This window comes from Lupinus angustifolius, chromosome LG02 (genome assembly GCF_001865875.1).
Source record: "Lupinus angustifolius cultivar Tanjil chromosome LG02, LupAngTanjil_v1.0, whole genome shotgun sequence".
NCBI lineage: Eukaryota > Viridiplantae > Streptophyta > Magnoliopsida > Fabales > Fabaceae > Lupinus > Lupinus angustifolius.
In genome coordinates this window covers 9,538,523-9,550,846 of record NC_032010.1, presented here as the reverse complement: position 1 = coordinate 9,550,846, position 12,324 = coordinate 9,538,523, and the positions used below count along the sequence as shown (strand labels likewise).

Genomic DNA, 12,324 nt, shown 5'->3' with positions numbered 1-12,324 from the left:
TGTTGACTAACCACTTCATATCATAGAATATGTGTTTCCACCCTTCGTCCTCATGGTGCTCCATGCCCTCCATTTGTCTATCATTCGTGAAGAATGGATCATAACCAATCTTCATTCTGACCTCATGTTCAAAAACTCAACCTTCAATTCCCGGATGTGAGGTTGTTTTCTTATTGGGAAATGGAGTAAATAATAAAGGCGGCCAAAAAAATATATATAATAGAAAGGGATTGTTTGTGTAATTACTGTAAATTTTGATATTTTGTAGCTGATGGGATTGTTTGTGTAATTACTGTTCTATTCTATTACCTAGTTTCTACCTTAATTTCTTTCTCAAAACATAGTTTAAGCTAAACATATGTTAATATAGGAAGTATGGATATCACAATGTAAAAATTCCATGGTTATCAACAATAGTAATGTTGCTTTCTACCAAATATAATTAGGTTAAATCAATGTAAGGTTAGGACAGACACAAGCACAATTGGTGCAAGAACCCTAACTCAATTCTCCACCTTAAAAAATTAACTCCCTTATGTCAAAACAAAAAATATACACAATGCATGATTAGAATTCCTTATAGAAAATAGTATACTACTAAATGAGATATATGGATGATTTATTATGCAAATCCTTAATTATTCCCAAGAAAGAAACCACATACATATAAGGCAAAAAAATTGTCCCATCACATCCCACTTTGACTACTTTGGTAAAACATCTAATTGGCCTGCAGTAGTGGTAAGTCCCTATTATTATTATAACAAAGTTTATGACTTTAGGAATCAGAAAGTTCTATAAGTTGATTAACCACGTTTGGATCTGCAAGGGTACTTGTATCTCCCAGTTCATCAAACTGCCTGGAAGCAACCTTTCTAAGAATTCTTCTCATTATCTTTCCACTCCTTGTTTTTGGGAGGCCTGGTGCCCAATGGATTTTGTCAGGTGCTGCAAATGCTCCTATCTGAAATGTTAAAAGAATGCAAAAATCAAGTTATGGGGGGAATTTATGCACTGACAGTGTGTATGAGTTTTATACGCTGTCACCGCATAATCCACCATTCATGTTTAATCATCATTGATTCAAAAAAAAAACAATACACATGAATAGTGGATTGTCTGTGTATAAATCTTTACACTAATAGTGCATATATATAACAGTCATAGAAATGGATCTATACATGGCTGCCCCGCCCAGCATGGTACTTCACATAAGATAATGTTTACCATTGGATCAACAACATATTAAGGTGATGTTTGGCTTGTTTCATGTATTCATTCTCACTTGATATTGTTTTTTCATCTTAATTACAAAAATTCCATGTTGGTTTCAATTTGTTTCCTGATTACAAGGATTTTATGAAGGAAATAGTGAAAACAAGACTGTTAAATTACATGAGAAGATTTAATGGATCAAGCACAGGTACATACCTGTTTTCGAACAGTGACGATGAGGTCCTTCCGCAGTTCTTCACTGTAAGGAACACCATCCACAAGTGTAACAAATGCATATATACCCTGTCCTTTGACCTACAGTAAAAATGATAGTTGATTCAGATACAGGCAGCATTCACATGGTAAAGCTATTCAGAAACTAAACTTTACTTCCTACATATGATACAAGCACACACTTGATGACTCATACACAATATTATTATAACCATACCTCATGCTCCACACCAACCACAGCAGCCTCTGCACATTTAGGATGTGAAACTAGAGCTGATTCCACTTCAGCTGTGCCAATTCGATGTCCACTGCATAAAACATGATTATATCATACTTACATAGAACATCATTATGCCTATAGAAGAAGAAATTTCAAGGCTGGGGACAAAAAAGAGTTCGTGTGACTCAGAATACCTGACATTGATGACATCATCAACTCTTCCAGTGAGCCAATGATACCCATCTTTATCCCTACAAGAAAGTTAAATATATTGAACAAAATTAACCCAAGTTGCATTGTTCCTGTTTTTGAAGAAAGACAAGAGAAGTATACACCCACTTCACTTAAATCAAAGCATGCAAGTGTTCTAGAAATTGGAACATTTTGATTCACACTGACATGAGCTTTCATGCATGGTATTATAATTGGGCCTAACACAACCAAAAAGTAGTTCATAGGAAAAGAATTGTCTTGGGACTTTATCACCTAGACATTTGTGGGTAGCCCAACATAGCTCGAATTCAATATTATATTAGAAATATTAGAATATAATATGGGCCTAGCTTCACCCTAAAACCTTAGCTCATAAGGGTAGGGTTGGCCAAATCATTAGAAATGGTTCATTACTCAGAGACGTGGGACTTTATCACTTAACACGAGGATATGCAAATTTGAGCATACATTTTTTTGTGATTGAGAAGTCATGTCTCGTGATTGAGAAGTCATGGGTTTAATTTTAAAAAAGCATATACATATATATATACCCTCCCCAACTATCTCCCCTTATATATATTCTTATATTTCCAATCTCACCCTCCATAATATCATAACATGAAATTGCAGACTTTAATATGTGCTTGATATTATACATTGTTGATCCTAATCATGAATATAAAGGTGAAGATTGTGTTAGGCAATCGATGTCTAACGTAAACCTTTGTCGAATCTCTATAATATGGATCAGCAATGTGATGGTATTAATGCTAGGTCATTGCCCAAAAGCAACTCTTTGTATCGACCGGGTATAATGTCAAAAGAGTAAAAGCCATAGCATTGCTACTTGAATGCAGTGAAAAATAAGCAAGGTTCTCATATTTGCATTAATAGGTAAAGAAGTTAGTTCAAGAGTCTAGAATACAAATTGGAACATAAAATATAGATACTCTTACTGGTAAATCAATAGAAATAGTAGACACAATGATTAGGAGGATCAATTTTATGTGGTTGATAAAAACAAAGTGGGCTGGGAAAAAGGCAAGAGAATCAGACACTTCAAGTTTGAGGTTGTGGGGCACCGGTAAGACAAGATCGAGAAATGGGATCAATATAATTGTGGATAAGAAATAGAAGAAGGATATGGTGGATGTAAGAAGAATTGGATATAGGATCATAGCCCTAAATTTTGTAAAAAAGACACATTTAATGTGATTAGTGCTTATGCAATCCATGTAAGGCTATAAGAACAGCACAAGATAAAATTTTGGGAGGATTTGAAAGATGTAGTCTAGGAAATACCTTTAGGAGACTAAATTTTTATAGGAGGGGATCTTAATGGGCATGTAAGGAGGCACACTAGAGAATTTGAAGGTTTAAATGAGTTATGGCATAAGGGAAGCAGATATGGAAGATAGGACTATTCTAGATTTATCTTTAGCTTTTGATTTTACAATAGCCAACACATGTTTTAAGACACAGGAGGAACACCTTATCACATATAAGAGTAGAGTTGCATGTTCTTACATTGATTTGCTTCTAAGGAAATCAGATAAAAAAAATTATTTCGACTTCAAAGTCATATCTAAAGAGAGCTTGATGACCCATCATAGAATTTTGGTTATAGATATAAGGATTAAGAGTAGAGTGGAGAGAAGACGCCAAGATAGAGTCCCCAGAATCAAAACTTGGAAATTGAAGGGAAAGATACATACGACCTTCAATTAAAGGGGTTTGGAGGTACAAGGAAGTGTTCACGATATGTGGGAGGAAATTGACAAAGGAATTAGGAAGATAGCAAAAGAAATATTGGGTGAATTTAGAGGTTTTGGACCAAAGTGCAGAGAATCATGGTGGTGGGACAAAACTGCCCAAGATAAAGATAAGGTGAAAAGAGAATGTTATAAACCATGATCATTGTATAAAAATATTGAAAGTTGGGAAAACTACAAGGTAGTTAAGAAGACACTAAGAAAGCGGTAAGAGAAGCAAAAGATAGAGCATATGATGGGTTATACAAATCTCTAGATATCAATGGATGGGGAAGAAATGTCTACAGGTTTGCAAAGGATAGGAAAAGAAAGACAAGAGATTTAGACCATGTGAAATGCATTAAAGATGAAAATGGATGGTGAACAACAAAGATATTAAGTTAAGATGGAAGAATTGTTTTCACAAACTGTTCAATGATGGACATGATTCCTTGTTTTCTGATATACTAAACATGAAAGAGAATGATCAAAATTATGTATTTATCGTAGAATTTGAGAGTTATAGGTGAAACAAGCTTTGAAAGTGATGGCGAATGACAAATCGGTTAGACCATATAATATACCTATTGAGGCTTAAATGGTTCTAAGAGAGTAATGCATTAGTTGGCTGACAAAGTTGTTTAATGAGACTATCTAGTCTAAGAAGATGTCAAACGAGTGTAGGAGAAACATTTTAATCTCTATTTATAATAACAAGGAAGACATACAAAATTGTGCAATATTATGAAGCTATGGGATAATAACCAATTTGATTTTATGTTGGAGTAGTCGATAATGGAGTTTATATACTTGCTAAAGCAATTGATAGATAGATACCAACAAAATCCAAAGACTTGCGCATTGTTTTCATTGATTTTAAGAAAGCATGTCATAAGATGTTTGGGGATGTATTGTGAAAAGCTCCAGAGAAGAAATGTCTTCAACTTAGCTATATTTGAACAATCAAAAATATATATGATGGGATCAACACTAGTGTGAGAACACAAGGTGAGGTCTCAAAAGATTTTCCTATTGCCATGGAACCACATCAGGATTGATTGAGCCCCTACTTGTTTACATTGATCATGGATATGCTTTGATTGAGTCTCTACTTGTTTACATTGATCTTGGATGTGGTTACTAAGCATATCCAAAAACTAGTGTCACAATGCATGTTTTTTTGTGGATGATATATCCATGTTTTTTTGTGGCAAATTACATGAGAAACTAGAAATGTGGAGACAAGCATTAAAAGCATATAATTTTCTTATAAGTCGAAGTACGACGATGTATATAGAATGTAAGTTCAGTAAGAGGTAGACAACCCCGTTATGGAGGTAAGGATTGAAGATTATAACATACCACAAGTCACTAGATTTTAGTATCTTGAGTCAATCATACAACGTGATGGGAAAATTGACAAAGATGTACACCATAGGACTCAAACGGAATGGATGAAATGCTAGAGTGTTTCAAGTGTCATGTGTGTTAGAAAAGTGTCATTCAAGTTTAAGGGGAAGTTTTACCGCACAACTATAAGATCACAACATTATATGAGACTAAATATTGGAAAGTAAAATGTCAGCAAGAGAGTAAACTCCATGTAACAGAGATAAGAATGTTGTCTTTAATAGATGTATATATTAGACAAAATAGGATTAGAAATGAATGTTTCATGGAGAAAAATTGTGTCTCCTACTGTAAAAAAGATGGTGGAATCACGCTTTACAAGGTTTGGACATATGGAGGGAAATCATTATAAGCCCTAATAAGGAGATTAGATTAAATAAAGGTTAGTCTAATTTTTAGAGGAAGAGGAGATCAAGAAAAATTATAGGCAAAACAATTAAAAAAGATTTAAAAACCAATAATTTACCAACGAACATGATTTATGATAGAGCATTATGACGTCGTTCGATTCATGTAGCCGACCCCACCTATTGAAATTAAAACTTGGTTATTGTTGTATTTAATATATAGGGCCAGTCAGGTGAGCCTCAACATAAAGTTGCTTGTGTAATGATTTGAACGGTCAAAACTTTAAATCATGGAAACAATCTCTACTCGTTGGGGTAAAGTTGGGCACTTCTACCTTCCCCAGACACTACTAAATTGGAGTATCATGCATTCAGTCACCCTTTTAAATATTTATTAATATATAGTGTTATTCCCAAATCTTAATTTAAAAAAAACCATAATATTTGTGAACCATATCCCCAACACAGCTTAAGAGCATCTGACGTTAGTGAATCACTGACCTTCTGCAGCCATCGCCGGTAAAATAGTAGCCAGCAAATGGCTTGAAATATGTTGTTTCATATCTTTCATGATCACCATACAGAGTTCTGAATGCCCCTGGCCATGAGTTCTTTACACACAAATAACCACTGCACTCACCTTCTAATTCAGCACCTTTCTCATCCACTATGACAGGCTACAGTTACAACAAATTTGTCAGATATAAAGGCAAAATATAAGAAAAGAGAGGAGATTAAACAAATTCATTTTATTATATTTTTTAATAGGCAAAGTTTGCGATAAGGGAAAGAGAAAGTGAAAATTGTGCAGTTGTTAGGGTCTGAACCCACGTGCTAACACTGTATCTCACAACTCTACCGACTGAGAATGAACATATAAGACATGCATAAAATACCTGAACTCCAAAGAAAGGAAAAGTCGCAGAACCAGGCTTCTGGGGCCAAGCACCTGGTAGTGGAGTTATCTGCAAACAACAGTGATTAATTTTAGTCCAGGAGAGAAATGTACAAATATGATAAATCTATCTGTTTAACTTTTTTGGCATGAGATTGAACCTAAGACAACTATACATTAGAAGTTAAAATACCATGAAGCCTCCAGTTTCTGTTTGCCACCAAGTATCAGAGATAGGGCACCTTGAATATCCAACAACGTTGTAAAACCACCTGGAAGAGAAGGACAAGAGAATGAACAGAATGTTCTTTGATTTAGGCTATTAAATTGTAGTTAGCTAGGAAAAAATATCAATAATAACCTCCATGCACTTGGATTTATGGGCTCGCCTACACTTGCCAGGACTCGTAAAGATTTCCTCGAGGAGCGAGTTACATACTGCATGAATTACAATGTTTTGAATGAGCAATAATTAAGAACATATAGAACTCAAGCCTCTTGCACCAGGCAGAGTTCCCTTGCTCTATCATTGTATTCAGATATTGCATGATGGGAACATTTATTCAAAATATCAATATAAAACACGAGTCATATTCCCATACGAGATAAAAAGATATCAATTTTAGTTGATGATGCATCAAAGCTTCATTTGATCAAGACCTTGAATATTTGATCAGGATGATAAGAATAGAGAAGATTTCAAATAAATATGAAAAACATTCTAGGCATGCATTTTTTACTCACAAAGGACTAAACTAAGTTTCTCGGACCTGCAATTGAAAGTTTGACAGTAATTTGTGATATGGTAGAGGAACGCTAAAAGATGAGTTGTCCAGAAGCATGTAGTCACAAATCACTTTTCACATGGTTATACGATACACACATGTAAGCATAGACTTATCTTACCTCATCACCATCACGCATAAGGGACCGCACCAATGTGGGGGCAGTGTAAAATGTTGTCACTTTATATTTGTCAACAATGTCCCAACAGCGCCCAGCATGGGGATAATTGGGAGCCTGCAATCAATGTTGTTATGATCAGATTAAAAGTGAAGTAAAGTAATTCTTTGCAATTCCTTGACTATCATAATTCTCTATCTATGAACTTACAATGCCAAATTATTACAAGGACGTGGGTAAAAAGCACTGTGTTTCTATTTATGAATCCTACAAGTATATTTCTTTCTACAATATGCTTAGAAAACAATTTTTGTGTATAAGCTCAGCATGCGGAAATAGTGGGCGAGCCTCGGCACAACGGTAAGGTGGTTTGCCTTGTGACCTAGATATCATATGTTCAAATCCTAGAAACAGTCTCTTCGCTTGTGAGGGTAAGGTTGCGTACATCCACTCTCTCCCAAACCCTACTAGGTGGGAGCCTCACATACTGGGCCACCGTTTCTTAAGCTCGGCATGTGGGAATCAAATTGCTGACCTCTTCCTAATGAGGGCATTGAACTTCTCTCCATCAACTAAAGAGTGGTCCCTTCATATACAAAGTAAATCACTCTAAAGGGCATTTTAGTGGTTGAATTTCACTGGAGAAACAGTTTATTTTACTCATTGGAAATCCCTTTTTCTTTATTGAATTTAAAAAGGATTCAACCTATGACAAATACCCAAATCCCACCCTTCAACCAAGGTTTTAAGGAGCGGTTGTTGTTGTGGTTTCGGAAATTCCCAAAACCTTGACGTTTCAGACAATTGCAGGCATATGCAGCCACACTTTCAATTGCAATACGGTTTCGACAACTCCCAAAATCTTAACATAAGGATGTTTGTAGCGACCGAGGACCCAGATTTAAAACCTTGCCTACAACTTGAGGTAAGCCCTAGTGACTAGTCAATGAATATTCAGTAACTCTTTTTGGTTGCACCAATAGCATGTCTATTGGATTCATGTTCTCTAGCTCCAGCATGCATATATTGTTACAGTATATTTCGAGATTAAATTTATTACCCCTTCATACACAAGAACGGATGCACCATTGAGCATGGGTCCATAAGTGACATAGCTGTGCCCAGTAATCCAACCACAATCAGCTGTACACCTGGGGAACAAAGGTGTTAAATAAGAGTACTGATCCAGTTTTCATCTAAAGCGTCATAAAGATAAAAAAGGATAGAAGAAAAACTTGAAGGATACCAATAGATGTCGGATGGTTTGTAGTCAAATGCATACTTGAAAGTTGTAGCAGTGTACACCATGTAACCACCAGTTGTATGGACGACACCCTTTTAGAAACGAATGTTAGAAAGCAGCAACCTCAAGTAGAGGAAAGAAGAAAAAGGATAACATAAAAAGCAGCAACAACACATAAATACCTTAGGTTTCCCTGTACTCCCACTTGTATAGAGTAGAAAAAGTGGATCTTCTGCATCAACCCACTCCACTGGACAAGTAGTTGGATAACGAGGAATGACATCCTGCAAACCGGTAAAGAAATAGCAAAAAAGAATGACATTGAATCATAAATAAAGAAGCATTACACATGTCCATCCAAAATATATTTATCACCCAAAGAAGAAGTTGTAGATTCATAGCAACCCTTACAATCAGAAACAAATTAATGTGTTTGAAATACGTAACGAAATTCAGGCTACAATTATTTTTTTGGTGCACAACAAGGTCACAAGGCACCAACATATAAAGAGACTGAGACAATTTGCGACTCACTATTCAATAATTCTTAGGCATGCAATGTAGCCATTTTTTAGAAGTACAGAAGACAACTCATATTGCCATACCAGTTCAGTTAGCTGACCAAGAGAGACTATACAAGCAAGAAAAAACAAACATTTATATACTAACCTGCCACCATATATCTCGCCCTTCCTTCCATTTGGTATCTACCCTCTTCAATGCCACTGGGTTTTCGTAAACTAAGGATACATCTGCTTAGACAGGGAGGAAAATGAAAATAAACAAATTAATTAAAGAAAATAATATGGTACTCACTCCTACATAACATACTTAATGTCTCACTAAATAAAAGAAGAACAGAAGAGACATGAATAAACAACACCCAGAAGACTATGAAATTCACTGACACACTATTTTAACTGAAAAGGCAGTAGTCATTTTACTCAATGAAAATGGTTGACATATTCCCATATTGGTAAGCTTAAGCTTTCTTTAACAAACAAGTAGCATAATGGAACAACATAATATTTATTGAAGAAAAAATTTTATAGTCCTGAAACTATTAACAAATCGACGATATCCCCACCTATAGAGACCCCATTTTGGGCTGAATCATTGATGGCAGCATCAACTATGTCTTTCAGATAGATAGCCTTAGAGCCCCTTTTAACAGCATTGCAAGTAATTATAACTTTTGGTTTACAATCAATGATTCTCTGGGAAAGAGATTCTGCAGAAAAACCGGCAAATACAACCTAAACAAATAAAAAACACTAACAAGTATTAACTCAACATAAGTGAAACATATCGAGAAATCTGATAATTTTGAGAAAATGAATAAAAATAAGAAAATGGTGGACAAAAGACAAGAAAGTAATTGTGGGATACCGAATGAATAGCACCAATGCGGGCACAGGCAAGCATTGTGATGGGAAGCTCCATGAGCATAGGCAAATAAATAATAACAGCATCTCCCTTCTTCACACCATTATCTTTCAGGTAGTTTGCAACCTGGAAGGAAGAAATATTCAGTCATCCTTCCAATTCCCAATAGAGTTTTACAATGGAACATGCAAGCACACGGGATTGAGAAATTTCGAAGACAGAAGGGAAAGTCAGAACTAACCTGGCAAACTTGATCTCGAAGCTGAGAGTACGTTAAAGAGTCATCTAAACCAGGCTCATTGCCTTCCCAGTAAATGGCGATTTTGTCACCAAGTCCAGCTTCAATATTTCTATCCAAGCAATTATAAGAGATGTTGGTGATGCCACCATTGAACCACTGAAGCAGATGATCAAAGAAACAGAAGACGTGGCCACCCAGCTTAAGAACAAATACAACCAGAAGAAAATCGAAGCAAGATCCAGATGAGATAGTGGAAACAAATGAATTACCTCAATCTTGATCTTGCCTTTCCTGATATCAATATTTTCATCCCATACTTTATCACCCCATCTTTGTTTCCAATAGAACTCTGATGCTATATCAGACCAGAATCCAGCAGGGTCCTCAATGGATCTCTTATACATCTCCAAATACTGATAGATCACAAATCATACAACAACAAAAATCATTAAAAAAATTAAATTTGTTGTGTGCATCAAGGTGACACATACAGACAAAGACTTTTTTGTAAACAAAGTTTTCTATATTCACACTTATCTATTGAACCGCTTTTCAAATTTCAATAAAGAATGAAACCCACTGAAAAATTGTTTTTTTTTTTCAAAAATCCAAGGAACCCAGAAAAGGTTATGAAGCTGCATATCAGATTTTCACAATCAAGATGTTGGTCTAATTGTGTAACGTCCCGCAAGATAAACAGAAAGACCAAAAGGTCAAATGTCTGAGTCCTCACAGTTACATTTGTTGAGAGGAATAGAGATACACCCGGGAATGGAGTAGCCATGAGAGTGAGGGATACACTTGGAAGTACAAAAAAATATCAAATTTCACAGAAAGAGATGAATTAGAAAAACCTGTTCTGATGATTGAATATTTGCTTGGGCAGCAAAGTCCTTGCTTGGGATAACAAAATCAACCTCTTCAGCAGCAACAGATTCACCAAGTGTGACAGCGTTGAGGTGAGAAACATGGCCTGCACCAGAAGACACATGCTTCAAGGGTTCAACATGGCGAAGGTAGTTATTGGTCCTAACATTTGAAGCCATAACAATTGAACTTTTCTTTCTCCTTCTATCCTTGTTCTTATTGATGATGTTTTTGTAATTAAGTGATGGTGTCACAATAGAGGTTGGATCCAATAGGAGTGGAAAGAGAGATTCAGAGGCAGCAGCAGAAACAACAACAACATTACTTGGGTGAACAGAGGCTGGGTTATAGTGAAGAATTCATTCTGCCATAAATATCATTTAATGTACAGATGAATATTATATTAGTTTTATATTCACATTGATAGTGATCAAAAACCGAATCATTGCCATGAAAAAAGTAAATAAAAATAAATTCGAGCACAAAACTTTGATTTGATTATTCACTATTAGTAAAGAATTAATTTATTTCATACGAATAGAATATTTTGACTATTTGATTTTTGAGAATCTCACTTTTATATCAATGTCTTATTTGTAGTTATTTGAAAAATTTTATGTAGGCTAAATTGTAATTTAATCAAATTAAGTCAGTAAGTAAAATTATATCAAATATTGCATGATCACTTTCCATTTCTATTATTAATTAGCTATTTTTAATTAACAATGTGTTGGTCTAGTATGGTAAGATTTTATTGATTCTTGTGATGACCAAAAAAGATCAAGAGTTCGATTTTTGTTACTAACATTTATTAAAAAAGATAATCATATATTCTAAGGATTAATTTTTTACCCAAAAGGGTGAAAAATACATTTGGTAGTAAAAACAATTGTCATCATTAAGTCAAACTACTACATTACTAATAAGGTGAATTTCATTGGTTGAACTAGCTAATTTGGTAGATATTAAATTTATTTAATAAATTTACAATATTTTCTTGGGTACATAATAAATTCACAATATGATACTATTGTTAATTTTTTATTCTGAATAAAAAAATATATCATTACATAAGTATTTAACTGAACAAAAACAAGAAAAAGTTTAATACACTCTAATATCACAAATAAGTTTAAAGCATCATCACACAATTTAAATTTTATGTTTTAATTACAACAAAATTATAGAAATAAGACTTAAACTTAATTCAAAAAAAAAGTTTTATTCCATCCTAGTTGACAAATAATAATTATAATTACAATAACAATAAATATAATTACTAGTAATTTAAAGAATTTGATTATTTTCCTCTCAAAACGATGTTGTTTTGACACTTTTTTCAATTATTTGAACCTACCAAATTGAGTCGTTCGAACTAATGGCTTAGATCAACTTGACT

At 34.5% G+C, this 12,324-nt stretch overlaps 1 protein-coding gene across 1 annotated transcript; it reads right to left on the bottom strand.

Annotated features, from left to right (window-relative positions):
- LOC109335386 (acetyl-coenzyme A synthetase, chloroplastic/glyoxysomal-like) lies at positions 578–11,291 on the bottom strand. Its single transcript, XM_019571526.1, has 18 exons — positions 10,913–11,291; positions 10,328–10,471; positions 10,059–10,214; positions 9,821–9,943; positions 9,519–9,687; positions 9,101–9,183; positions 8,614–8,715; positions 8,435–8,523; positions 8,249–8,339; positions 7,192–7,305; positions 6,647–6,723; positions 6,479–6,557; positions 6,287–6,355; positions 5,892–6,067; positions 1,864–1,920; positions 1,667–1,757; positions 1,432–1,530; positions 578–964 (listed from the first exon to the last, which is right to left on the bottom strand). Exons 1-18 carry the CDS (start codon positions 11,102–11,104, stop codon positions 779–781), a joined length of 2,097 nt encoding a protein of 698 aa, XP_019427071.1. The 5' UTR covers positions 11,105–11,291; the 3' UTR covers positions 578–778.

Bases quoted from the DNA above. Each gene is read 5' to 3' on its own strand.
- LOC109335386 (XM_019571526.1), bottom strand. From the start codon at position 11,104: ATGGCTTCAAATGTTAGGACCAATAACTACCTTCGCCATGTTGAACCC. The intron at 9,688-9,820 runs GTATCCCACAAT...TTATTTGTTTAG, and splicing joins GCATTGGTGCTATTCATTCG to GTTGTATTTGCCGGTTTTTC. The intron at 6,724-7,191 runs GTAAGATAAGTC...TAATTCATGCAG, and splicing joins TTATGCGTGATGGTGATGAG to TATGTAACTCGCTCCTCGAG.